At 43.7% G+C, this 27,389-nt stretch overlaps 1 protein-coding gene across 4 annotated transcripts in view; it reads right to left on the reverse strand.

The window, feature by feature from the left end:
* Positions 1 to 27,389, reverse strand: part of FNDC1 (fibronectin type III domain containing 1) — a 308,460-nt gene that overhangs the window by 142,534 nt on the left and 138,537 nt on the right. For all 4 annotated transcript variants that reach the window (XM_033938087.1, XM_033938083.1, XM_033938086.1 and 1 more), the window contains exon 2: positions 6,177 to 6,332. In XM_033938087.1, coding sequence (XP_033793978.1) covers positions 6,177 to 6,294 — 118 coding nt within the window. In that variant the 5' untranslated portion in view covers positions 6,295 to 6,332. The remainder of the gene's footprint in view (positions 1 to 6,176; positions 6,333 to 27,389) is intronic.

The following is a 27,389-nucleotide window of genomic DNA, read 5'->3' on the forward strand; positions in this document are numbered from 1 at the left end:
GTCCCCTTTGATATCAGCAGTGGACTTGGTGAGATGATATTTGAAGTAGATCCTTAAGATACCGGATGAGGCACTTCTACCGATTGTGAGAGCTCAACATGTTTCTGGGAAAAAAAACAGGAGGTGTCAGGGCTTCGGGGAGATCAGATCTGGTCATGACCTTAACTGACTTTCTGGAATCATCTCTCGAAATAGTTAGCCAGAGATTGACTCTAATTGTAACATTTGCTTTGGAGCTAGATCACAATAGTGTTTTGTGTTTGTATTTCTGTAATATTAATCAGCAGTTTATGGGTTCAAATATACGTTTATTTCCTGATTTATCTAGAGACACACAAAAGAGGCACCAATCATTCTTGGCTTATAGACCAAGAGTGCTCGCTTTGGGGGCCAATTTTGTATTGAAATTTCCTTGTATTTGTATTATTTTGCTTGAGGGTGTAAGTTTTTTACTTTTTTTTACCCTAAACAGCTTTTGGATTTTCTTGTAGCTAAAGAGAAGATTAGGGTATCTGTATGACTCTCTTATGGGGAGGAAATGCCGTGGGTGAGCTGAGACAATGATGTGGGGGAAGCCTCCAGAAAATGTTTTCTTTTTTCCTTTATTAATTATTTCTAGATATCTTGGATCCTATTTCTGAAAAATGTGTGGAATGTCTCAATAATTATGATTTCCTGATATTTTGATTTCTTTTTTCATATATACAGTATATTACAGTAATTTCATTATCATGGATATATTGAAGTGATTATAAATTGGAAATATTAGGAAAATAAAATAAAACCTGCTATGATAAGAACATAAGAATAGCCAAGGGGATGAGATTGATATACCACCTTTCTGTGGTTACAATCAAAACAGTTTATATATGATATACAGGTACTTATTTTATACCTGGGACAGTGGAAGATTAAGTGACTTGCCCAGAGTCACAAGCAGTGCTATACTAAGGGCGGGGGTGGGGGTGCGGACCGCCCTGGGTGCCAGCCCTAGAAGGGTGCACAGCAGGCCGGATCTGGAACCTCCCGCGCTGCTCTTCAACGGGACCTGCACCTCAGTGCGGCTGCCGTACTTATTCCGAAGCAGAGTCGGCAGCTGTGCTGAAGAGTAGGAAGGTCCCACGATGACTACTTCTGCTGCCTCTGCCTCCAGAAGACGTAAGTGACATCGGAGGGGATGGACCAGCAGCCGCAGTTATCGCGGGACCTTGACGCAACTCACTGCGTCTGCTGTCCCACCCCCTCTGACGTCACTTACGTCTTCCGGAGGCAGAGGCAGCAGAAGCAGTCATTGTGAGACCTTGTTGGTTTGGAGGGAGAAAGGAGCATAGAAGGGTGGTGAAGGGAGAGAAAGAGGGTCAGGGTGGTGGAAGGAGAGAAAGGAGCAGGGTGGTATGGAAGGGTGGTGGAGGGAGAGAAAGGAGCAGGGTGTTATGAAAGGGTGATGGAAGGAGAGAAAGGGGGCAGATGCTGACGGAATTGGTGTGCAGGGAAAGGAGAGAGAGACAAGAAGGAAGAATACTGGATGGAATTGGGTTGAAGGGAAAGAAAGGGGCAGATAATTTAGGAATTGGTATGCAGGGAAAGGGGAGAGAGACATAAGGGGAAAGGATACTGGATGGAATTGGGTCGGAGGGAAAGAAAGAGGGCAGATGCTGATGGAAGTGGGGGGAAGGGAAGGGAGAGGAGAGAGTGAAATGCCAGACCTTGAGGGTGTGGGAGAGGGAAGGGAAGAAGAAGAGAGGAGAGATATGCCAGATCATTAGAGGACCGAAGGGAAGAAGATGGATACCATACCAATGGGGATGAAGGATGGAAGGGGGAGGCATAAAGTTTCTGGAAGAGGAATAGGAGAGAAGATGCCCTATAGAAGGGGCAGAGAGAGAGTAGACAGTGGATAAAAGGAAGAGGGTGACAAGAAGATGAGGAAAGCAGAAACCAGAGAAGACAAGGTAGAAATTCTATTTATTTTTTTGCTTTAGGGGAGATGCATCGCTGTTTCTGTGGTGTTGCATTGTATGCGGAGTCCAGCTTCTCTGTGGTTCAATTTAACCTTTGTCTATGTATTTCTATTTTATCCCCCCTTTCACAAAACTGTAGAGTGTTTTTCAGCTCCAGCCATGGTGATAACAGCTCTGATGCTCAGAATTCTATGAGCATCTGAGCTGTTGCTAAAAACCACACTACAGTTTTGTAAAAGGGGGAAGAGGTTAGTTTGTGATTACATATTCCATATTAGGCGAAGATGTTTTCTGTGTGTTCGAAAGACATGGTTTTCTGTTAGGATTTGACTGTGTATAGAAACATAGAAGATGACGGCAGAAAAGGGCTACAGCCCATCAAGTCTGCCCACTCTGCTTACTCACCCCCTGTCTATGCCCTAATGACCCAATTTCCTTATCTTGACCCTCGTAGGGATCCCACATGGGTATCCCATTTATTCTTAAAGTCTGGCACGCTGTCTGCCTCGATCACCTGCACTGGAAGCTTGTTCCAATGATCAACCACTCTCTCTGTGAAGAAATACTTTCTGGTGTCGCCATGAAATTTTCCGCCCCTGAGTTTGAGCGGGTGCCCTGAACTAGTCTGACTTGTTTAGTTTTTTTTTATTATTATTATTTATTTATAAATTTTTCAAAATTTAACAAGCATACAATTTTGTACAGAAAAGTGCAATCAAGAAAACATATCATTGATTATTCTCAAACTTGAAAATAAACCAAAATTACATAAAAGGTAATAAAATTCCAACTTAATCGCACACTAGTCCTCAACATTGGATCCAAGATTGAGGAATTAGGAGTAAATATAATACAATAACAATTTAAACCAAATCACGTCATCTGTGCTGAAAGAGAGCTTAAATTAATTATTAAGACACTGATGTTTCTCCTTTTTCAAGGCGCTTCATGGAGAGGAAGGCAATCAAATGAGACGGTTCAAAGAAAATGAATTTAAGGGAATTATACCTAATTACACACTTACAAGGGTATCTAAGAAAAAATAATCCCCCCATCTGGGTCACACCTGCTTTTAACAATAAAAATTCCCTCCTTCTTTTTTGAGTTTCTCTCGAAACATCAGGGAAAACTTGAATATGGAAGCCAAGGAAGTCTTTAGATCTATTTTTAAAGAAAAGTTTAAGGATCCAATCTCTGTCTGGAGCCAAAGCTGGACTAGCCACCTCTCTATCAGATTGTTCCAATAAAGCAGTAACATCCAAAGAATTTTCCTGTGGTCTACCATCCTCATCTTTTTTTTGAGAATCCTGATTTTTTTTATTAGGCAAATAATACACTCTTGACAATGGTGGGAGAGAATTCTCAGGAATTTTTAGGATTTCCAGAAAGTAACGTTTTATCATTTCTGCTGGAGAGATTGACAAGACCTTTGGAAAATTAATCAAACGCAGATTGTTAAACCGACTATTATTTTCAAGTACTTCTAATTTTCTTCTCATAATAAGATTATCTTTCACAATTAAATCTTGGTTACTCTTAAACATTTTTAAGTCCTTCTTTTCTTCCTGAATCTCAGTTTTTATTACTACAATGTCTTGTTTCACAATTTTAATTTCTTCTCTCTGGAATTCTAATTCTTTTTCCAAGTTCTTTATCTGAGGATTGAGGGAATTACCCAAACTGGAAACCAAATCCCATAGCAAATCCAGTGTAACCTCTGGGGGCCGAATTGGGGCAAAGGAAAATACTTGTGCAATATTAGTTTGTTCATCCGATTGCTTTACCTACCCTGTGCCTTCTTGTCCCTTAAGCACAGTTGTCCCGGTCGCTGGTTCTTTTACAAGGAGAGATTCCCCTTGTGATGTTCCCTGCAGCGAGCCCTCCAGTTCACTGGCCTCTCGGGAAGAAAACTCTGCCTCTTCGGACATGCTCTCCTCCCTCGGAGAGCTAGCTCCCAGCGGCAACGGCTGAAGGGGAGGCATCCTGACATCGGGGCTCAGCGTGACATCCAGCCCGGGGGTATCCGCCGTAGCACTCCTCTCAGCTGGTGCTCCCAACGGGCGTTCCCCGAATGACTCGACTTGCTTTGAAGATGTCAGAAAATGTCGTTGACAGTAAGAACCACGGGGCCCGAGCGCTGGGAGGCTCCACCAACGCTCCTACCCCTTCTCTTCGGCATGTTACCGGCAGGTAAGAGGGACACTCTCCAGCGTCTTGCCAGCAATCAGATAGCGGCAGCCATCTTGGATCCGACTTGTTTAGTTTTACAATGGGTGTATTGATGCTGTACTGCTCACTGCAGTATGTAAGATGCTGCCTTTTCCTAGGTACACTCTTGTGTGACGTGTGGATTGTTACTAAAATTCATATTTTTCATACAGATGGGGGGGTGTGTGTCAAAAAATGATGGGCCCCGGGTGTCACATATGCTAGGTATGCCACTGGTCACAAGGTGCTGTAGTGGAAATCAAACTCAGCTCCCCAGGCTCCTGCACACATTAATCACTAGGCTACTCCTCCACTGTACAAACAGGCCTGTCCTAGCAGAGGATGGTTTTGATCCATCAACTTCTGGATTATGGGCCCAGTAAGCTCCTGCTGCACCACTCTGATGTTCTACTGACTTTCCATAGGTAGAGTTGGTGCAGTAGTGTTGGTATGACACAATAAGCTTCTGATTATCCAGTTGCAGGGTTATGTGTTACTTTATACAAGTTAAAAATTTTAATTGTGGTTATCTACTTTTTTATATAGAATAAGCTCCAAGCTGGTGTGTCATAGGTTCCTCTATATAAAACTGCTGCCTGATTCAGGGAAAATTTTTTCAACTTGCTTCGATTCGATTTGCCTATTGAATTGATTTTTTTGATTCAATTTGATTCACTTTTCCCACCCAATCAGGCGTTTGTTTTTGTTTTCAAATGGCCTGGCAGGTTTATTTTGTAGCCTCTTCATCCACCCCACCCCCACCCCCTTTGCCCTCTCCACTGGTACCGTGATGTAAGCAAAACAAAAAAGTTTTTCCTCTCTCTGTTCATGCTCATGCTCGCTGTCTAACACCAGCTCTGGCAGGATACACATTTCAAATCTGACATACTGTAATCACAAAATAGAAAATAAAATTATTTTTCTAATTTTGTTATATGGTCATTTTATTATTCAAATCATGTTGGTTCCAGTGGGCTCTGGTTTCTGTTTGTTTTCTGTTAACTCGCTTACCAGGGTCTCCTACCCATTTGGCGTTTTCTTCTTTCTCCATACTCACCATTTATCTTCCATCTCTGTACCCTCCCTTCCACTGCCATGTCCAACATTTCTCTTTTTTCCCATTGTTAAGAGAATGACATGGTGAAGGATTCCAGTAGCGAACTGTGGCAACCCACACTTAGCCCGCAAAAACAGGAAATAATGTAGCCAACTTATAGTGGGAATGGGAACAAGTTCTTCCACCGCCCCGCTAGAGTGGTAGACCTTGTTCCTGTGGCAAAAATTGTACTAGGGTCAGCACAACATCCCCTTGGCTCAGCATCTACTTCTCAGTTCCCCCTCACGCCTACCTTACCCAATCGAGTCAGCTGCGCCACACTGAAAAGTCTTGAGAAGCCTGTGCCGAGGCTTTCCTTTAGCCGATGAGCCCCTCCTTGATATAACTTCTGATTTCACAAAACTGGAAGTTATATTAAGTTGGGACTCGTCGGCTGAAGGAAAGTTTGGAGCAGGCCTCTGAAGATTTTACAGCATAGCAGTGGTTTTACCTGAAGGAGCCAGCCGCGCCGATGATGAAAAATCTTCAGAGGCCTGTTCCGAGGCCTTCTTTCTGCCGACGAGTCCCTCCTTGATGGTTGGCTTGTTCGGGTAGTAGGCGCAAGGGGAGCTGAGGAGGAGATACTGATCCATGATGGAGGATGTCTGCCGCTATTGATGGGGGGAGAGGGTGCTGGCTTTCTTTAGAGCTGGAGCTGAAGGACGGTGCTGGATTTGGGCCTGGGGGGAAGAGAGGTTTTGGACCAATGGGTGGGGGGGGGGAGTTGGGGCTGTAGGGAAGGGAGAGTGGTACTGATATAGAGGGGGTTCTGGAGCTGAAGGGAAAAGAGAGGTGCTAGATGTAAAGCAGGGAGAGGAAAGGGATAGGTTTTGGATTCTTGGCTCAGAACTGGAGCCAGAGGGAAGGAAGAATGATGTTGAACCCATGTATTTCTACAGAGCATAACTTACCAACGTGTTTAACCTTGGGACTTCGATCATGATGTTGTGCTGGGGCCTGGTTCATCTTCAATATTCTGTCTTTGTTGCCAAGACTTCCACGGAGTCTGCGTGATCTATTGAAGCCCATCAATTGGGATCTTGGAGTCCTGTTTGGTGTCTTTGTCTCTTAATAAGAAGAGAGACAGCTTGGTGTTATTACTATGTATTATACATAAAAGATATTTCCATCCTCATGCAAGTCTAATTATTTATTTTCTAGTGTTATCAATCTCAACTAAAGCACAAAAGGATTTATGGTCAATAAAATTACTGCAAATCCATCTTCAACACTCTTCCCCATAGTATACAACCAAGGTGTTAATTGCTAAGCTTTGACAAGATCGTGCATTTTACTGTATCATAAACTACCACAGAAGTCAAAAATATTTGATAACTTAGTGATCAATGTCAGAAGCTGTGTTATTTTTCTCCTTGGGTGTATTGGGCTGCTAACATGCAGCCAATGCTCCTCTACGTGAAATGACATATGTCAAGTGGGAAAGTGTGCCCTGTGAGAAATACAGCTACGACATCCCAGAGGATGTAGGAGAGGCAGTAGAATAGCTGGGACTCAGTGGGCCCTGGGCAGGAGGACCAAGATCAGTCCTTCCCCTGCTCATTCCCTCTCCCAGCTTCCCCTCCTCCAGCCTGGCATTTCCCTCACCCCTGTGCTCAGCTACTTACCCATCTGCCAAGTCTTTCACATACAGTAACAAAAACAGTGCTAAAGGCTTCCTCTCTAGTTAGTGGCATCTTTCCTCTGCTGCTTCCTGCCCACAGGAAGTTGCATCAGCATGGTTGGACATAGCAGAGGAAAGGTCTCACCTGTTAGAAGGGCAGCCTTTAGTGCTGTCTCTGATGCTGTAGCTGTGGAGGACCTGGCAGACAGGTAAATAGCTGAGCATGAGGGTGGGGGTAGGTGCCAGACCAGAGGAGGGGGCGTTGAGAGTCAGGGGAGGGCATGTCCCAGCTATGTCCCTGCCTCTCCTACATTGTTTGGGGTGTCATAGCTGTATCCCCCACAGGGCACACTCAGTCCTCCTACCCAGGGCCCACAGCAAGTGTCTGAGTTACAGGAGGGAAGGCTCAGCTACAGGTGGGCCCTACCATTGGGCAGCCCCGAGCATTTTGCCAGGCTCCCTCAGTGGTAGCTAGGCCCCTGACAAGAGGCATATACACGACATTAAGGTTCCAGAGGTTCATCCCTTTTTCTTGCAGACATATTTTATAACATAGAAACATGATGGCAGTTAAAGGCCAAATGGTCCATCTAGTCTACCCATCCACAGTAACTATTATCTCTTTCCCTCTCTTACCCATCCACAGTAACTATTATCTCTTTCCCTCTCTGAGAGATCCCAGGCCCTCTTGAATTCAGACACAGTCTTTGTCTCCACCATCTCTTCTGGGAGACTGTTCCACGCATCTACCACCCTTTCTGTAAAAAAGTATTTCCTCAGATTACTCCTGAGCTCTTAACTTCATCCTATGCCCTCTCAGTCCAGAGCTTCCTTTCAAATTAAAGAGACTCAACTCATGCATATTTACATCATGTAGGTATTTAAATATCTCTATCATATCTTTCCTCTCCCGCCTTTCCTCCAAAGTATACAGATTGAGATCTTTAAGTCTGTCCCCATACACCTTATGACAAAGACCACACAACATTTTAGTAGCTTTCCTCTGGACAGATTCCATCCTTTTTCCATCTACATTTACACTTGCTCTCAAGCAGACATAATGTCCACATCAATCCAAGTGTGATTTCTGCAAGATTAGTGTAGTAAGTAAGTGTACTATTTTATAAAGACACATGGAGGATAATTTTCAATATGACGTCCAAATCCGAATTTGGATGTTTTGCAGAATATGAACAGAAATCCAGTGGCAAACATGACCATTTTCAAAACGTAAAAACGTCTATCTTTTTGTTTCAAAAATGGCCATTTCTCAAATGTGCTTGACTTCTGAATCTATCTTTTTGAACCATTTTTGAAAAAACACAACCAAAAGAAAAACGCACAGAACAAGCCATTGGGATGTAAAAGGGGCTAGCAATTTTAGTAGACTGGCCACCCTAAGGGGCCCTCCAGTGGTCATCTGGTCAGTTTAGGCAACGTTTAAGCACTTTGTTGTTAAAACAGGTCTAGCCTCAAACATCCAAATTGTGCCCTGGACATTTTAAAAAATCTAATCTAATCTAAATCTTTGATGTATATACTGAGTCATCCCTGAAACACAGGGCTTGACTCGGTTAACAATAATTATAATTATAAAAAGAAAGTTATCATCATTAAAAATTATCTGCTAAAAAGTGTTGAAACAGAACAGTCTTCAAGAGTTTTCAGAAGAACAAAAGTGATAAGCAAGATCTTAATTGAGAAGGTAAGTCATTCCAAATCACAGTTAATAAGTAATGCAAAGAATAGGCAATTTTGCTAACAGATCTGTTACCTTTTATGAATGGAAAGTTTGAATATATGAATGATTCTACAACCTGAAGATCTTGTGGAGTTTAAAGATAAAGTAATCAAGGGATCAAGCCACACTTCCAACACAACCCCTTCAGATTTAGATGCACTGCAGACAATCACCTTAGAAATCCATCTACAAAATACATTTTTAAAATAGCAAATTGGAAGATTTGGCGAGAAACATCCATCTGTTCCTTTATGTCACTTTTTAGTGGTATAGCTAGCCAGTCAATTTTGGGTGGGCCTGAGCCACAAAAGAGCGAACATCTCTCTCTTCCCTCCCTCCCCCCCTCAGCCTGTGCAGGTAAGATGCCATACCAGAGGTGGGCAGGGAGATGGAAAGAGAGGTGGCAACTGGGAGGGGAGGCAGGGCATACCCTCTACCCTCCCGCATGTCCATCTCTCCCTCTCCTGCTCCCTTTGTCCTCCTCCATCTCTTTCTGTCCTCCTTCTACCCCCCCAGTCCATTTCTCTCTCTCCTTCACAAATCTGACATATCTCCCTCCCTCCCTTACCCTATCCCTGAGTCTCACATCTCTCATTCCTTCCTTCATTTCTCTAAAGTCCTTGGACTTATCCTTAACTTCTCTAAAGTCCTTGGACTTATCCTTAACTCGGATCTAACCATGAAAGACCAGGTTCTTCTTCCGTCTAAGACAGCTCAGAACCATTAAATCAAACTTCAGGACGGTGGCCCAAGCAGTCCTCCGACCCTACCACTGTATTGCTGAGAAAGACCTTCAGAGACTACAATTGCTCCAAAATACAGCAGCGAGACTAATCTTATGCAAAACCAAATAAAAGAGGGTAACACCTCTCCTTAAGGAATTACACTGGTTACCAATCAGAAGCAGGGTCCAATTCAAGGTAGCATGCTTGGTACATAAGGCCATATATGGCAAAAACTCAGCTGGTCTCACATCTACCATCCAAATCACACAATCCTTCCACAACTTAAACACAATCCAACGATATATTAGAAGATAGGCTCTCTTTGAGACCACCTTCAAGTTTCAGGAACCCAGAATCTGGAACAATCTCCTGGGCAGTCTTCAACAAACACTTACATATTTCCAATTCCGGAAAGCACTGAAAACTCACCTTTTTTCCTCAATGAACTGAACCATTCCCATGCAGTCCTTGCATGATATCTTCTATGCAATTTCTATGTCTCTGTAGCAATTCTAATATCGTGAAGCCGCAATGATTCCTAGCAGACATTTGCGAGACACAAGAGTATGGTATTTGAATCCAACATCTCTCCCTTCCCCCTCTCTCTCCCTGAAGTCCAATATTGCTCCCTCTCTGCCTTCTATCCCTACCTGAATCTGACATGTCTCAATCCTTATTTCTTGGCAGCACTTTGGTGGAAATGGCCAGTGTACCTGCTGGTCGGCTCTCTCTGCTGCGGCCCTTTTCTGGCATCTACTCCTTTCATCCAACCCCCCCCCCCCCCCTCCCGGACCAGCATTTTTTTTTTTTTTAATTAACCCCCCCCCCCCATTATGTCTACCTTAAATGTGTTGTAAAAATTGCCAGGAGGCAGCAGGGATTTACAGTGCTGTCCTGCCACTGACCCTGGCGCCTTCTCTCCACTGTGGTCCACCCCAGCAGAAACAAGAAGTTGTCAGAGAGGGCAGACTACAGTGGAGAGTGACAAGACAGTGCCGCCACCTGACAGCTTTTACAATTAATTTAAGGTAGATATATGGGGGGGAGGGAAATAAAAGGAAATGCTGGTCGGGGGGGGGGAGGGGAATAAAAGGAGTAGATGGCAGGAAAGGGATGCGGCAGAGAGAATTAACCGGCAGGTAAGCTAGTCGGTGGCCTGTGGCCGCTAGGTGGACTGACCTGAGTCCAATGGGTGGGCAAGGTCTGTCTAGGCCCACCCATGGCTATGCCCCTGCCACTTTTTGGATGTTTTTTTTCTTTTTTGAAAATGAGTCCCATAGGTATCTAGATGATTTCAAAAATAAGCACCTTTATGGGGAAGATTCTCAAAGCTTCGAGGTGAAAAATAAGCACCTTCCTGTCTTATTAAGCTTCATGCCTTTTTATAACTACTCTATATGTGAAAGCTTAATCTTCAGGGAGTAGAAGTTTCAACCATCATTCAATCAGTGGAAATAGACACTATGGGGTTGATATTCAACTGATTCATTCAATTAACTTTGGGAGTTAACTGATTAAGACAGACCATTGTGACAGAATAGACTATTCTTTCCATGCACTGGAACTCTGAAGCTTGGCCTGCCTCTATGGCCCTGCTCATAAACAGGAAAAATATCAGTAGACTCATTAAGTGCAAGAAACAAGCACCAGTATGTGCTTCCACTTTCGGGTTTGCTCGGATTTGTGCACATTTGTTTTTTAGTAACAGCACGGGCTTCCAAAACATAACAAAACTGGCAGATTTTAAAAGAAATTCACAAGAAATCCTCTCTTCAAACCCTCCGATGCCACCTCCAGGCTGGCATTAGGTTTCCAGCGTTATGACCAGTGTATATTTGTGTGCTGTTCTGAAAAGAGGAAGTTGCATCAGAAGAACACCGCGGCCAAGTTGCTCTTCGCAAAAAACAAATTTGATCATGTTTCCCCACTTCTGTCCAAACTTCACTGGCTTCCAGTAATTTCCAGGATTCATTTTAAATGCGCCTGCCTAGCTTTTAAGATCCTTCACGGCATTCTTCCTCCCCTAATTCCACTATCTTGGAACTTCTCGAGCCTTGATACCACCAGATCCACCCAAAAACTTAAGCTATCCTTCCCCTCGCTAAAAGACATCCTCTATGCGGGAAAATTGGGGAACTCTCTCTCCAGAATCACAGGGCTTTGGAATAACCTTACTGCCCCATTACGGAATCTGGGCTCCTTCCAGCTATTCTGAAAGCACCTGAAAACTAGGCTATTCACAAAAATGTAATGCTCTCTTCCCCCCTATACTCAACCTCCAACCCCATTATGCTGTTTCTTCCTATATTACGTTCTTGTAAACCGTGCCGAGCTCTATAATTATAATTAACTTTTCAAGTTTATTAGGTTTTTATGTACCGCCTATCAAGGTTATCTAAGCGGTTCTACAATCAGGTACTCAAGCATTTTCCCTGTCTGTCCCGGTGGGCTCACAATCTATCTAACGTACCTGGGGCTATGGAGGACTGAGTGACTTGCCCAGGGTCACAAGGAGCAGCGCGCGGGTTTGAACCCACAACCCCAGGGTGCTGAGGTTGTAGCTCCATCCACTGCGCCACACACTCCTCATGGAGAGGATGCGGTAAATAAACTTAAAGTTTAGTTTAGAGTGGGACGGGTCAGAGGGAAAGACCCAGTGCAGGCCAAAGGCATCTGTGATTAAGGCTGCTGCTAGTACTGCAGGACTGAAGACTTGCTCATCTATTAAAAGGTACATTTGGGGTAGGGTTACCAGATTTTCCATTCGGAAAATCCAGACCCCCCGTAGACCCACCCCTGACCCACCCAGTCCCACCCTAGCTCCGCCCCAGCCCCGTGCTGCCTGCTCTGGTCGGGCAGGAGGGCATCTGCGTATGCGCGCAGGCACGTACATATGTCATAGCATTGCCCTCCTGCTTGACGGCAAATTTGAGGGAGGCTTTTCAAAACCCGGATAAAGTGCCAGGTTTTGAAAAGCTGTCTGGACCCCCGGAATGTCCTCAAAAGGAGGACATGTTAGGGGAAATCTGGACATCTAGTAACAATAATTTTTTTGTGGGGGGGGGGGGATAGGAGAAGGAGAGAGAACTTTGGGCAGGATCAGGAGAGAAAGGAAAGACCTTAGACTGTGCACGGGGTTGGGGGGTGTTTGGGGAGGAAGGTAGAAGGTGTGCAGCGTTATAAAACCTAGATTTTCAGGGGAAGGGGTAAAACGCGGACCTTACACTCCTCGCAGATTTAAAACCGCACATCCTTAAAAATATGAGTTCCATGCATTGACAAGTCCGCCTTTTAGCTTATTCCACCGTTTTCCTTGCATGCTCAGCTCAGGCCCCCGGCTCTGCTTTCCCTAATGGCTAAGGAGGGAGGAGGCGCACCATGGCTTTTGCTAATTAGCCCAATTGTCCCTTCCTCCAGATCTCTCCTTCCGCGCTGATTCCGAGAGCCCCCACGATGTGTCACTGGATGGCAAATAGCTGGATTTTTTTTTTTTGGGGGGGGGGGGGGTTAAAAATGTATGCAAAGGTCTGCAGTGCATCTGACCTCACAGACCTCACAGATCTGAACCGCGCTTCCTTAAAAATCTGAGGTCCGCAACACTTTTAGTCTCTGGCTCTAACAGACCTCTATGACATTTTAGTGCTGACAGATACTAATGCTTTTCCCTCCCTATGCTGAGACTAAAAGTGGCACAGACCTCAGGGCCAGGTTTGCCGCTAGTCTCAGCATAGGGAGGGAAATGCATTAGGATCCATCAGAGCTAGATTGTCATTGAGGTCTGTCAGAGCCAGAAACTACAAGTGGCACGAACCTCAGATTTTTAAGGATGTGCAGTTCAGATCCGGGAGGTCAGATGCACTACAGACCTCAGATTTTTAAGGACGTGCGGTTTTAGATCCGCAAGGTCCATAAGGTACCCCTTCCCGATTTTCAGGCAGTCCAGATTTTGCAGTTTTAAAGGGTCCAGATTCTTGAGTCATCCAGATTTTGCACATCTAGATTTTTGGATTTCTACTGTATGTCAAAGCCCGTATACTACCTTCACCCCCACTCCCTGCCCCCAGCAGTTTCTAAAATTCTTCGAAGATATTGAGAAAACTGCAACTGTCACATGACCAACAGCCACCCTGCTCTCTATGTTCCTAAAAACAGAATCACCAGTAACCTCTGCAGTCCTAAACTTATTCTCCTGGACCCCTCAATAGCAGACTGGGCCCTTCCCAACATATTGCTTGTACACTTCTCCCTCCGTATTCGCGGTTTCAGTAATCGTGGTTTCGATTATTCATGGTTTTTAGCTTGCTGGCTTCTTCCCCCAAATTACATCAGCTTGCATAGAGAAATTGCCGATTCCAAGCATTTACAGAGGAAATTACTGATTCCCACCACTTTCTTTACCGTGTTTTGCCTCTCATTCAGAAACTGGCCAGGTCTTCGACCATGTTATTCATGGCTTCACCATATTTACAATGTTTTTTTAATAGAAAACAGTGAATATGAAAAAGTTATTTGCGGTTTTTCTGTATTTGCGGTTCTGTTAATCCCCTATCACAGCAAATACGTAGGGAGAAGTGTAAAGTTAGTCCTTGCTAATGGGTCACTCCATACAGTTCAAGGTTATTGAGCTCTTGCACAGAGAACTTGTTTTTATCATGTCTGCACTAGGGCTACCCAAGAGTATGTGAGAATATTCTACAATGCCTGTATAGGCCTCAAAAATATTTCTCTCTTGTTCCCTACTCCTTCAGATTTACAACTCAAGGCTCTAGGGGCTCATATTAGTGCTGCCCGATTCAGGGGAAAAATTTCGATTCGATTCAGCCTATTGAATTGGTTTTTCAATTCGATTCGATTTTCCTGCCCAATTGGATGTTTTTTTCAAAAATCCTGGTGGGCTTATTTTATAGCCTCTTCACCCCCTTTGCCTTCTCCTAACCACACTGGCGCTGTGGTGTAAACAAAATAAACAAACAAAAAAGACTTTTCCTCTCTCTGTTAAATCCTAGCTCACGTTTGTGGTCTAACACCAGCTCTAGCAGAATACACGTTTCAAATCTGATATATTGTAATCACAAAACAGAAAATAAAATTAGTTTTTCTACCTTTTGTTGTCTGGTCATTATTCAAATCTTGTTGGTCCCAGGCTCTGGTTATCTTCTGATAACTTGCTTGCCAGGGTCTCCTTCTTCTTTCTCTCTGCCATCTCTGTCCTCCCCTTCCGTTTCCCTTCCCTCCCCCGGAGGTTTGGCATCTTTCCTTTTTTTGTCTCCCTCCCCAGACCCTCCTTTTCTTAACTACCCTTTCATCCAGCATCTTTCCCTCCTTCCCCACCATCCGAGGGTCCACCATCTCTCCCTTTCTTTTTCCAACTACCATCCTATCCAGTATCTCTATCCCCCCTCCACAGTACACCATCCTTGTGTCCAACTTCTCTCCCTTTCTGTATCTTCCCTAAATCCCATTGTCTATCATCTCTCTCCCTCTCCTCTATTTTTAGACCCATTATTTATTTCCCCCCCCACCCCCCAAAGTCTGGGTCTGGCATATGCATGTCTTTTTGAACCCCCCTCCCTTGCCTCCCTCCCTCCATGTACTTCTACACCTGGGCCACCCTCCCCTGAAGGTCTGTCCCCCTTGAAGGCCTGCACTTCCCCTTAAAGGCCTGCATCCCACCCCTGAAGGCATGTCCCCCCTTAAAGGCCTGCCTGTCCCCCCTGAAGGCCTATGCCACCATCCCTGGTCTGTCTCCCCTTTGAAGGCCTGTCCCCCCCTTGAAGGCTTATCTCCCCCTTAAAGGCCTGTCCCCCCTGAAGGCTTATCCCCCCCTTAAAGGCTTATCCCCCCCCCAAAGGCCTGCCTGTCCCCCCCTGAAGGCCTGTGCCACCATCCCTGGCCTGTCCCCCCTTTGAAGGCCTGTCCCCCCCTTGAAGGCCTGAACCCCCCTTAAAGGCCTGCACCCCCCCCCCCAAGGCCTGTCCCCCTGAAGGTCTGTCCCACCCCCCACTTCGAAGGACTGCGCACCCCCCTCCCCCCCGGGAAGGCCTCCGTGTTCCCCCTGGCCTCCCTGCACCGTTTACCTTATAGGTGCAGCCTGTAGAGAAGATTGCAGTTATAGCGTCTTTGCAAACTGCTTTGAGCTGACGTCAGAGGCAGGATCGCGGCAGATGAAACAGCTCAAAGCAGTTTGCAAAGATGCTATATCTGCGATCTTCTCTGCAGGCTGCACCTATAAGGTAAACGGTGCAGGGATGCCAGGGTGGGAAACCGGATGCCAGGGGGGGAACCGAATGCCAGATGCAGGGGGGGAAGCCGGACAGCAGCACAGCAACACTTCCCGACTGACCCTCCCTCCTTGCCCTCTAAAGCAGGTGTGGCAGCTGCCGGCCAGCAAGAGCAGTACTGCCGCTCCTGCTTTAGGGGACGAGGGGGGAGGGTCCGAATCGGGAAGCCAATTTTTTTTGTTTTAAATTGATTTGAATCGATTCACCTGAAGTGAATCGGTGAACCAATTCGAATCGTGAGTCGGGCAGCACTAGTTCACATAACCTCTCTTCAGTTGAGAGATAACCAGACATGTTGCACTCAGTACAAAAGACAGGATTGCCCCCGGGATATTTGCTGTACTTCTCTCTCCATTATAACATTTTTATGTAACCTGTTTTGGAAGCTCTTTTAAGCCAAGTAATTTAAGAAGAATTGGTTGTACTTCACTTAATTGTTTTGTCTTGTAGGATTGCCAAATTAATTATGTCAATTAATCCTGATTAATGGCCTGACCTTTTATCTGGAGATGCTATCTATATAAGGACAAAAAAAATGCAAAATCCTCTAAGATGGGAGGATGGGCACCTAGAGAGTGCTATTTCCAGCAAAATATCTTGAGTTTATGGGGAAGATTCTCAAAGCTTCGTGGTAAAAAAAACGACGGACCGCTGTTGAAGCCGTTCTTTTAAAGATTTTAAAACAGTGAGTCATTCTCCAAAAACAGAGCATGCAAATGAGGTTCACGGAGTGGAGCGTAGGCTCGCTAAATTTACTTGAGATGAGTCGCTGGTGGTAGCGATCAGCACATGCGCAGAATACACCCGCATTTTTTTAAAAAAACCAAATCAAAGATCGGCAGGAGAGATGCCCTCTCTCCTGCTGTGTCGCACAACCTACCAACACACCCTGGCAGCGGAAGAGATGTCAACTCCCCCATGCCCTGGACTCTACACACATATACACACACCCTGCAGCGGGAGAGATGCCCACTCTCCCCTGCCGTTGCCCAACCCCCCCAACAACTTCCCCGTGCCCTGACACCCCCCCCACCCCCCACACACACACCTTATTCAAGAAGTCCAGCCGGAGGGACACCTACCTGCTCCAGCTGGCAGGCCTGCCTCTTACAAAATGGAGGGCCTTCCCCTTCCTGGTGCTTCCTGGTATGTGCCAGGAAGGGGCCTAAGGCTCTGATTGGCCCAGGTTACTTAAGGCCAATCAGAGGATCCGGAAAGGGCCTTAAGGTAAATCAGAGCATCCGGGAAGGGACCTAAGGCTCTGATTGACCCAGGCACCTAAGTCCCTTCCCATAGGCCCCTCCCTGGATGCGCTGGGGAGGGGCATAAGGCTCTGACTGGCCCGGGTTGCCTAAGGCCCCTCCTAATGAAGAGGCAGAATATAAAAAGCATTGATGCCACATGGTATTGTGTACTATACCTATAGTCAGGGCAGGATTAACCAATAGGCCAAGTAGGCATGTGCCTAGGGCCCGAAATGGTCAGGGTGGCCCAATGAAGGAGGGCATCAACATTGTTTTTTCCAAACGGTGATGGGCCCCCTCCAGCATCGATCTGCAATGCCCCCCCCACCCCCCCACCGATCGGCAACATGGCCCCCCCCCCCCCCCCAACGACAGAAAGTAAGGCAAGCAAGCAACCAGGTAAGAAAGGCAACGGGAACTGTAATTGTGCAAGCAGTTCTGCTTGCCCAAAGCTTCCCTCTGACATAGCTTCCTGTTTCCGCCTGGGCGCATGGTGGGGTGGGGTGGGGCAGGGCAGGGGGCCCAGTGTACTTGTGTGCCTAGGGGCCCTTGACGAATTAATCCTGCCCTGCCTATAGTTCTTGAAGGACCTAATGACTTCTTTTACAGTTACAATGCAGACTTGAAACACAAATACAGTACTGTATTGGTTTCTAGGATTATACTATTTGTACAGCTGGGACCGCTGCTTTCTAACATATTTATCAATGATCTAGAAATGGGAATAACTAGTAACATAATTAAATTTGCTGATGACACAAAGTTGAAAAATTGCTAGAGGACCTTGTGAGACTGGGCATCAAAATGGCAGATGACATTTAATGTGTGCACGTGCAAACTGATGCATGTGGGAAAGAGGAACCCGAATTATAGCTATGTGATGCTGAATTTTATGTTAGGAGTCAATGTCCAGGAAAAGGATCTAGGTATCATCATTAAGGATACGTTGAAACCCTCAGCTCAATGTTCGGCAGCAGCTAAGAAAGCAAATAGAATGTTAGGAATTATCAGGAAAGGAATGGAAAACAAAGATGAAAATGTTATAATGCCCATGTATCACTCTATGGCAGGGGTGCCCAATAGGTCGATCGCGGAGCCCGTGATAGACTCACTTTGTCTTGGCAATCTACCGGGCCGATCATCCTTCCTCTCCACGATGTCAATTCTGCCGTCGAAGAGGAAGTTCTGGCCAGCCAATCACTGCTTGGCTGGGCCGGAACTTCCTCTCCGACGGCAGAATTGACGTCGGGGAGAGGAATGCTGGTCGGCCCGATACAGGGAAGTAGGGAAAGCTTGGGGTGGCGGCTTTGGGGCCTGTTATTGGATGGCGGCGGCTTGGGGGCCTGTTCCCCAATGGCAGCGGCAGTGGTTTGAGGGAGGGCAGGGAGAAAGAAAGAAAGAGGGCAGGCAGGGAGACAGAAGGAAAGAAGAGAAACAGAAAAAAGAAAGGGGACATGAGGAGAGAAAAAAAAGAAAGGGAGGCAGGGAGAGAGGAAGAAAAAGTGGGGGAGGGAATGAGGTCTGGAGGAGAGGAAGCATACAGGCTGAAAGAAGGGAAGAAAGATTGGATGCACAGTCAGAAGAAGAAAGTGCAACCAGAGACTCATGAAATCACCAGACAACAAAGGTAGGAAAAATGATTTTATTTTAAATTTAGTGATCAAAATGTGTCTAAATTTATATCTGCTGTCTATATTTTACACTATGGTCCCCTTTTACTAAACCACAATAGCGTTTTTTAGCGCAGGGAGCCTATGAGCTTTGAGAGCAGTGCTGGGCATTCAGCGCAGCTCCCTGCGCTAAAAACTGCTATCGTGGTTTAGTAAAAAGGGAGGGGGGTATTTGTTTATTTTTGTATGGTTGTTACTGAGGTGACAGTGCATAGAGTCATCTGCTTTGACCTCTTTGAAAAAATCCTGGAATAGGAATGATAATTAACATTTTCTATGCTTTGTGGTTTTTTAAAAATTTTATTGTTGGTAGATCATTTTGACTTGGTCATTTTAAAAGTAGCTCGCAAGCCCAAAAGGTGAGGGCACCCCTGCTCTATGGTTTGACCACACCTCGAATACTGTATGCAATTCTGGTCGCCATATCTCAGAAAAGATGTAGCGGAATTAGAAAAGGTAGAGATAAGGGCGACAAAAATGATAAAAGAGATGGGATGACTTCCCTATGAAGAAAGGCTAATCTGGCTAAGGCTATTCAACTTGGAGATGATGGGTGATATGATAGAGATCTATGGAAAGGATACATGTGAATTGCTTGTTTACTCTTTTCAAAAATACTAGGACTAAGGGGCATGCAATGAAGCTACTAATTAGTAGATTTAAAACAAACCAGAGAAAATATTTCTTTGCACAACATGTAGTTAAACTCTGGAATTTGTTGCCGGAGAATGTGGTGAAATCAGTTATCTTAGCATGGTTTAAAAAAGGTTTGGAGAATTTCCTAAATCCGTATTCCATTGTTAAAATGGCTTGGGGAAATCCACTGCTTATTCCCAGGATAAGCAGCATATATTCTGTTTTACTACTACTTGGGATCTAGCTAGGTACTTGTGATCTGGGCTGGCCACTGTTGGAAACAGGATACTAGGTTTGAGAGACCTTCGATCTGTCCCAGTATGGCAATTCTTATGTTCTTATATAAAAAGGAAAAATGATTTTCAGCAAATAATTTCCTAGTCCCCGGTGCAATATACCACTAAATTTTGTTTTTTAATAATAATAATTAATAATAATAATTTTATTTCTTATATACCGCTGTACCGTGAAGTTCTAAGCGGTTTACAGTTGAAACAGAAGAAATGCAATAAGTAAGATTAATTAAGATGAAGAGAGAGTACTTAGAGTTCCCTGACTGTCCCAAAGGCTCACATTCTTGCTAAAGTACTTGAAGAAAAATAAATTAAAAGGGCACATGATGTTAAATATGGTTTTAGTCTCCACTAAAGAGATAAATACTGATATATGTTTAATTTCTCTTTCTCCAGTCAGCAGAAATATATCCATATTCTCTCCATCTGCTAATAATTTGTAGAATGGAAATCATAATTTCTTAGTTGGGCAACAGCAAAGGGTTTGTGGTAAATATCCTAACAAATGAATATAATCCACATGACGCAGGCATGGGATTTTCGGAATGCCACATTATGTACATTAGCATTATACTAGTTTGACAAATTACTCGATGCATGCATTTACAAACATATACTGTACATTTGTATAGTTCCAGTTTTGCTTTGCTGAAGCTGTACCAAGGAGACAGTGCTTGCCCTGGGATTGGTAGCATGGGATGTTGCTACTATTTGGGTTTCTACCAGGTTTTGTGACCTGGATTGGAAACAGGATTATGTTGTTATGCTCTTAAGTGATCAAAACTACACCATCCCTGAAGGATGGCTAAAAGATAGGGTTAGACTAGAAACTCATTTTCCCCTTCAAGCCACAAATTCACAGTAACAAATGTTATAATCTAGGAAAAAGATTTAGAAGCAAGCAAAATATCTATAAGGCCAGTTCTTTTATTTATTTATTTTTTCCAGAAAAAGCATGAAATGAACAGAGATCCTTTCTAAAATTCTCTATGCTCTGGATTTTTCAGGTTTGAGGTCATGGATTCAGGAGTTACAAAGAATCCAAAAATGTCATTTAAACCAGCTGGATTCTTTAAATATCAGCATGCTTGTTCTTTGTCTCTACTGGTCTTATTCTGAGGTCTCTTCTTTTTTGCCCTCTACTACCTCCGCCAACTGAGAAGGATCAAACCCTACATCTTCACACCCAACCTAGCCCAACTCCTCTACGCCTTTGTCCTCTCCAGGATGGATTACTGCAACTCCCTATTTAATGGACTGTGGAGTTAATGCCTATCTCAGAGAGTTGGTAGACTAGTATATCATGATGAACAACGTCAAAAGCAGTGGAATGTTCGAATTGTAGGAGGACGGTGAACTTATTTCGAGAGTGAAGTAGTTGAACCTTTGAGATTAAGGAGGTCAGTAGGGATTCGGTGTTGAAGTTGGGACGAAAGTCATATTGGTAAGGTAGGAGAATTGAGAATCTCTAAATATGATGATAGTTGGGTAGATATGATGGACTCTAGCATCTTGGTTAGGAAAGGGATATTTGCTATTGGGCGATAGCTGGATGGTGTGGAGGGGTCTAGGTCAGATTTTTTCAGTAGTGGGGTCAGGGCAATATGATCCATTTCTGGGGAGAAAAGGCCCGAGTGTAGAGCGGAGTTTATGAGTTCGATAATAGATGTGATGGAATAACAATGCATAAAATACATTGCTATCATAAATAGCAAAACCAAAACTGCATAAATTGTACACATACAAAATGATATGGATGCCTCCTGTAATGGAATCAAGAGCTAAACATACAAGAGGCATAAGAACATAAGCAATGCCTCTGCTGGGTCAGACCTGAGGTCCATCGTGCCCAGCAGTCCACTAACGCGGCGGCCCAACAGGTCCAGGACCTGAGCAGTAATCCTCTATCTATACCCCTCTATCCCCTTTTCCAGCAGGAAATTGTCCAATCCCTTCTTGAACCCCAGTACCGTACTCTGCCCTATTACGCTCTCTGGAAGCGCATTCCAGGTATCCACTACACGTTGGGTAAAGAAGAACTTCCTAGCATTCGTTTTGAATCTGTCCCCTTTCAACTTTTTTGAATGCCCTCTTGTTCTTTTATTATTCGAAAGTTTGAAGAATCTGTCCCTCTCTACTCTCTCTATGTCCTTCATGATCTTGTAAGTCTCTATCATATCCCCTCTAAGTCTCCTCTTCTCCAGGGAAAAGAGACCCAGTTTCTCCAATCTCTCAGCGTATGAAAGGTTTTCCATCCCCTTTATCAGACGCGTCGCTCTCCTCTGAACCCTCTCGAGTAATACCATGTCCTTCTTAAGATACGGCGACCAATATTGGACGCAGTACTCCAGATGCAGATGCACCATCGCCTGATACAATGGCAGGATAACTTCTGGTTGTAATACCCTTCTTGATTATGCCTAGCATTCTGTTCGCCTTCTTGGTGGCCGCTGCGCAATGTGCCATCGGCTTCATTGTCATGTCCACCATTACCCCCAAGTCCCTTTCTTGGGAACTCTCATTTAATAACATCCCTCCCATCGTATACTTGTACCTCGGGTTTCTGTTTCCCACATGTAATACTTTACATTTCTCAACGTTGAACTTCATCTGCCATCTCGTCGCCCATTCCCCTAGTTTGTTCAAGTCCCTTTGCAATTCTTCGCACTCCTCTTTAGTCCGAGCTCCACTAAATAGTTTGGTGTCGTCCGCAAATTTTATTATCTCACACTTCGTCCCTGTTTCTAGATCATTGATGAATATATTAAATAGCAGGCGTTCAATAATTTATCAACCTCAGTGGAAAAGAAGTTTTCAAAAAAGTTTTGTTTTATTTTTCAGTATACTCTCCTGATAGATCCATACACATCATCTACTTTTCCTGTAATGACTTTAACCCCTTTGAAAATAATTTTTCTGTTTGACATTCAAACCAGGAAGTCACACCTTCCTTGACATCCTCATCACTTGAAAACCACTGTCCACAGAGAGATTTCTTCATAACTTGGAACAGGAAATAATCCGAGGGAGCCAGGTCAGAACTGTAGGGTGGATGGTTCAGTTGCTGAAACCCACATTCTTGGATGGCAGTCTATGATTGTCATGACATATGCACTGGTGAATTGTCATGAAGAAGCAACATGCCTGCTGTGAGTTTTCCTCATCTTTTCTCTTGACTGACTCCTACAAAGCGATCATTGTGTTGGCATAATTCTCCCCAGTTATGTTTGTCTTGTATGGCATGAACTCCAGAAGTAAAAGGCATTCATCATCCCAGAAAACAGCTGCCATGACTTTGCCTGCAGATTTTTCTGTCTTGAACTTTTGGGGGGGTGGGGGATGATTTGTGCTCCCACTGCATTGACTCCATTTTGGACTCAGGATCTCTGTGATAAACCTAGTCTCATCTCCAGCCACCAAACAATGAAAAAAATGTATTTGGTCTTCAGAGCATCTCCAAGTTCTCCTGACACCACTGGAGCCTTGTGACCTTCTGATATGGCATCAGCATTCTTGGAACCCAACATGTCCAACTTTTCATGAATTATTTTTCAAACTGTACCTAATGAGATGCCAACTTCAGCTATTCGGGAAACCTTAATTCATTTGGCTGACAAAATTAAATCCTCAACTGTCTTGCACATTTCTGTGGAAGTTGCTTCCATAGACCGCCCAGTGTGAGGGTCATCTTCAATGGACTATCTACCCCATCTCCTTGCTCTAAAATTTTACTTTGTAGAATAATGGGGTAGACTCACCATAAACTGCTCTAAATCTAGCAGTTTCTTACCTGATTTGCATGAGGACTCTCCTGACATCTTATCTCTTGTTACACTTGCACTGAGCTACAATTATGCATAAGTAACTTTAAGACATGTCACAACATGCACAAATTTGTTTCATCATGCTTGTTACTTTCTGTCATACTCAGGTAGATAAATTATTGAATGCCCCTCATATAATGTAAGATATTATTATAACATAATCAGTGTACCATAAGATAATAAAATATGTTTAAAAACATACCAAAAGAAATAATATAAAGACATATGAGGGGCTGGTGAAAGGTTCTCAGCCCAACTTCCTAAATTCAGTGTGTTATTTTGCCACTGTAGCTAAAAAGAGTGTTATCTTATTTTGTTAAGTACCACTTTGTAGAAACAAAATTCTATGTTTTGACATTGTTTCAGATCACTGATTGAACCATATCCACATCATTCTCTTCTTGGTTGCGCTGAGAACTTTTCAGCACCCCCCTCTTGTAGGGCTCATTTTATCAAGTAGCAGTAGAGTTTTATATCGTGGGCCGGCGAGGTAAATGCTCCGACGCTCATTCAATTCCTATGAGCATTTACTTTGCCAGCCCATAGTAAAAAGCTCTACCGCTGCTTAATAAAAGGAACCCTTAAGTTAAAAAATAAATAAATAAATAAAAAATTGATGAACATGAAAACTCCATAATGTTACAGCAACTGAAATTGTACCTAAACCATAAATATGAAAACTAAATAAATATATAGAAATCCTTTAAAAATTGTAGACATATTTACTATTCACCATGAGTATATGTATTCCACACATAACTACAGTATACCAAAAGGTTCTGAGATTATAAAAATGGCACAAGGTCTAATTCATGATTTAGTCCAAAAGGTTCTGAGGAATTCATCTCAAAGATGGTTCTCTGCTCTATATGGAGTAATTTCAAATCAAAGTCTCCTCCCCTCCAATGGTTTCTAATAGTTCTGAAGACAAAGAATTGAATATCATTAACTCTGTGCCGATTCTTTACCAAGTGTTCCATTAGGGGGTGCTGCTCTGGTTTGTCTTAAAAAAAAAAAAAATATTTACTTATTCATTTTCAAACTTACAATAAGTGTGATAATATTTCCAAACAAATTAACAATAAACAATATCACTTAATAATCATCAATGGAACAAGTAATATACTCTTATCTCCCACCCTTCCCTATCATATAATCAATACCTTATACAATATGTAATAATAAAATTTCCCCCCCCCTTCCCTCACAATTGAACTTATAAATTTAAGGGAAAAGAAAATTTCATCTAATCAGTACAATACTTTATTAACGGCTCCCAAACATCTTGAAATTTCCTGAAACAACCCCGCTGTATTGCAAAAAATCTCTCCATTTTATAAATATGACATAAGGAATTCCACCAGAAATTATAATTTAATCTACTCCAATTTTTCCAATTATACGTAATTTGTTGAATGGCAACCCCAGTCATTATAAGTAATAATTTGTTATTATTTGTAGAAATCTGACTCTGGTTTGTCTTGATACACAGTTCTGATGTTCCATAATTCATGTCACACTTCCCATCTTATTTTGCTCCCTGAGAGAATATCAGACAACTATCTATACCGCCATAGTCAATCGACTTCTAGGCGGTTTACAGTGTAAGAAGGCTGGACAATCAGCGAATAACAAGAGGTCTCAATACAATACAATAAGTCAACATTCAATACAATACAATACAATACAAAGATTCTGTATACAATACAGTACCATATAGTACGAGTCTAACTACAATATAATACAAAAATCTGAACACAATACAATACATAAGTCTGAATACAATACAATACATAAGTCTGAATATAATACTATACATAAGTCTAAATACAGTATCCTACAATGAGTCTAAATATAATACAATATTGTAGAAGGGAAAGTTACGTATAGTTTGGAGTTCAATAGGTAATGAATATCTGAGTATTTCTTTAGAACTTCCATTGAGTTGGAGTTCTATGGAAAGCGAATATCTGAATACGTGAGGGGCATCTTTAGAGAAAGAAAGGCGTTTACAGTGAGGGAGTCCTATTGAAGGGGGGGACCGTTTTAGTCCGTGAATTTTGCGAATAAGGCGGTTTTGATCGATTTGCGGAATGTGGTCAGATGATCCCAGAGAGGTCTTCTTAAAGGGACTAGTACTGTAAACTAGAAGCACCTCCTATATCCCCTTTCCCTCCTCCACCAAGCAAAGACTCTTGGTAATCGACGGGTATGGGGCAGGAGCGATCCCCAGTCACTCCTGTCCACAGCAGTAGTACCATTAGACTATCACTAGGTATTACAGGTGACTGGAAATTGCTCCTGCCCCATAGTCCAAGATTATCATCAATTGAAATAGGTCTGGAGGAGCCTCCAGAGAGCAGGGGAGATCTGTGTCAGGAGCTCAGAGGGAGGCTAACAGGGGCTTGAATGCAAGATACCTAATGTGCTTTCAAGTAGTGGGAGGTCTGGGGGTGTGGAAGGTATGTTTGCTGGGGAGGGGGGAGCGTCTTTACTGGAGGGAAGAATGACATAGACCAGACATGGGCAACTCCGGTCCGGCTTTCCAGCAGGAGGGGTTGGGCACCCTCCTGCCGGTGATCAAGAGTTTCGGGGGGCAGGGCGGCTTTCCGGCAGGAGGGGTTGGGCACCCTCCTGCCGGCGATCGGACAGGCAGCCACTATACTTATTCCTTGCCGCGATAAGTATAGCAGCCACGTCTACTCTAACCCGATTCTCTAACCGGCGTCTGTAACATGGACGCCGGTTACAGAATCGGGGTTAGTATAGGCCCGATTCTGTAAAGGACACCTCTCCCGGGCGTCCTATACAAAATCAGGGCCTCAGAGAGGGGGATGGGAGGTAGAGCAGGAAGTAGAAGAGTTAATGGAAGTCTCTAGTTCTAGAGATATAGAGTGGGAAATGTACAGTGAAGTTGACCCTGAAGAAAAGTGTGCTGGAAGACATGGACATATAACTAAACAGTGTGAGGCTGTTTTCTTCCTCCCAGTAAATGGTCAAATCTCTGCTCACAGAAACCTGAGCTAGAGTAAGGCTACAGGTAGACAAGGCAGCAGTGCCTAATTAAAACAGTGTTTAAACCTCACTTCACAAAGTCCCCACAGAACCAAAGCTGAAGGACTTTTGTTGGTAAATTTGAGGACCTGAAGAGCTAAATGCAAGGGAGGCTTGCTTCCGAACAGCCTGCTGTGCGGTGCTGTCAAAGTCCTTAGGGGGACAAATTGATATTGATTGAATTGGAGTGAGAGAAAACGTGTTGCCATTTGATATTTTTGTACTGTGGTTAGAAGTAGTGAAGGCACCTGTAGTGCCCAAGTAAAGCTGGCAGGACTGTGATTAGGAGCAGCCAGCAGCCCCAATAAAGAATACCAGAGTCTGGAAAGTACAGTTTGTTTTTGTTTGTGATATACTGGCAAGGACTGACCAGTTCATTAATTGATTCCCAGGGCGCAGACCCTAAAGGGTGGTGAAGTAAACTGTAGTGCTAAAGATGGGAAAAAACACAATTTTCTGTTTTGAATAGTTTTTCTGTTGCAAACATTAAATCTGGTGAAGTTTTTTTTCAAAGAATCCAGACTCTTGGTTTTCCTTTTACCAGCCATACAAAAGGCACATCAGAAATCTTCCCAGTTGTCCAAGCCGGGATTTCCCACTCACCTGGGGCCTGGCCTGGCCACAACGTATCTATTATGTGAATACCTGCTGGACAAGTTATCATTCTGTCAGCCCATTATGCTTCCTCTTTTTTCAATATATTTTCTGCATTCATTTAAAAGACAGCAAATAATTTAAAATTTGATGAATCTTTCAAAGAAGTTTGCAAAGCTCTATTACCTGCCCATAATTTACCCAAGCACAGTACCCTTAGGCCCAGATTCTCTAACCGGCACCATTGCTAGTGGCCACTGATCGGGTGTCAATCACGCAACAGTTAAAGAATCTGGACCTTAATGCTTAACAAATAATTACATTTTTATATACATTTTATAAGGTGAAGAGTCATCATTCCCTGCAAATAACACAAAGGAGAACAGAGTATTTCAGGATGTTAATAACCTGCCATAACAGGAACTGAATCAGCAGAGAAAA

This window comes from Geotrypetes seraphini, chromosome 3 (assembly GCF_902459505.1).
Source record: "Geotrypetes seraphini chromosome 3, aGeoSer1.1, whole genome shotgun sequence".
Lineage (NCBI taxonomy): Eukaryota > Metazoa > Chordata > Amphibia > Gymnophiona > Dermophiidae > Geotrypetes > Geotrypetes seraphini.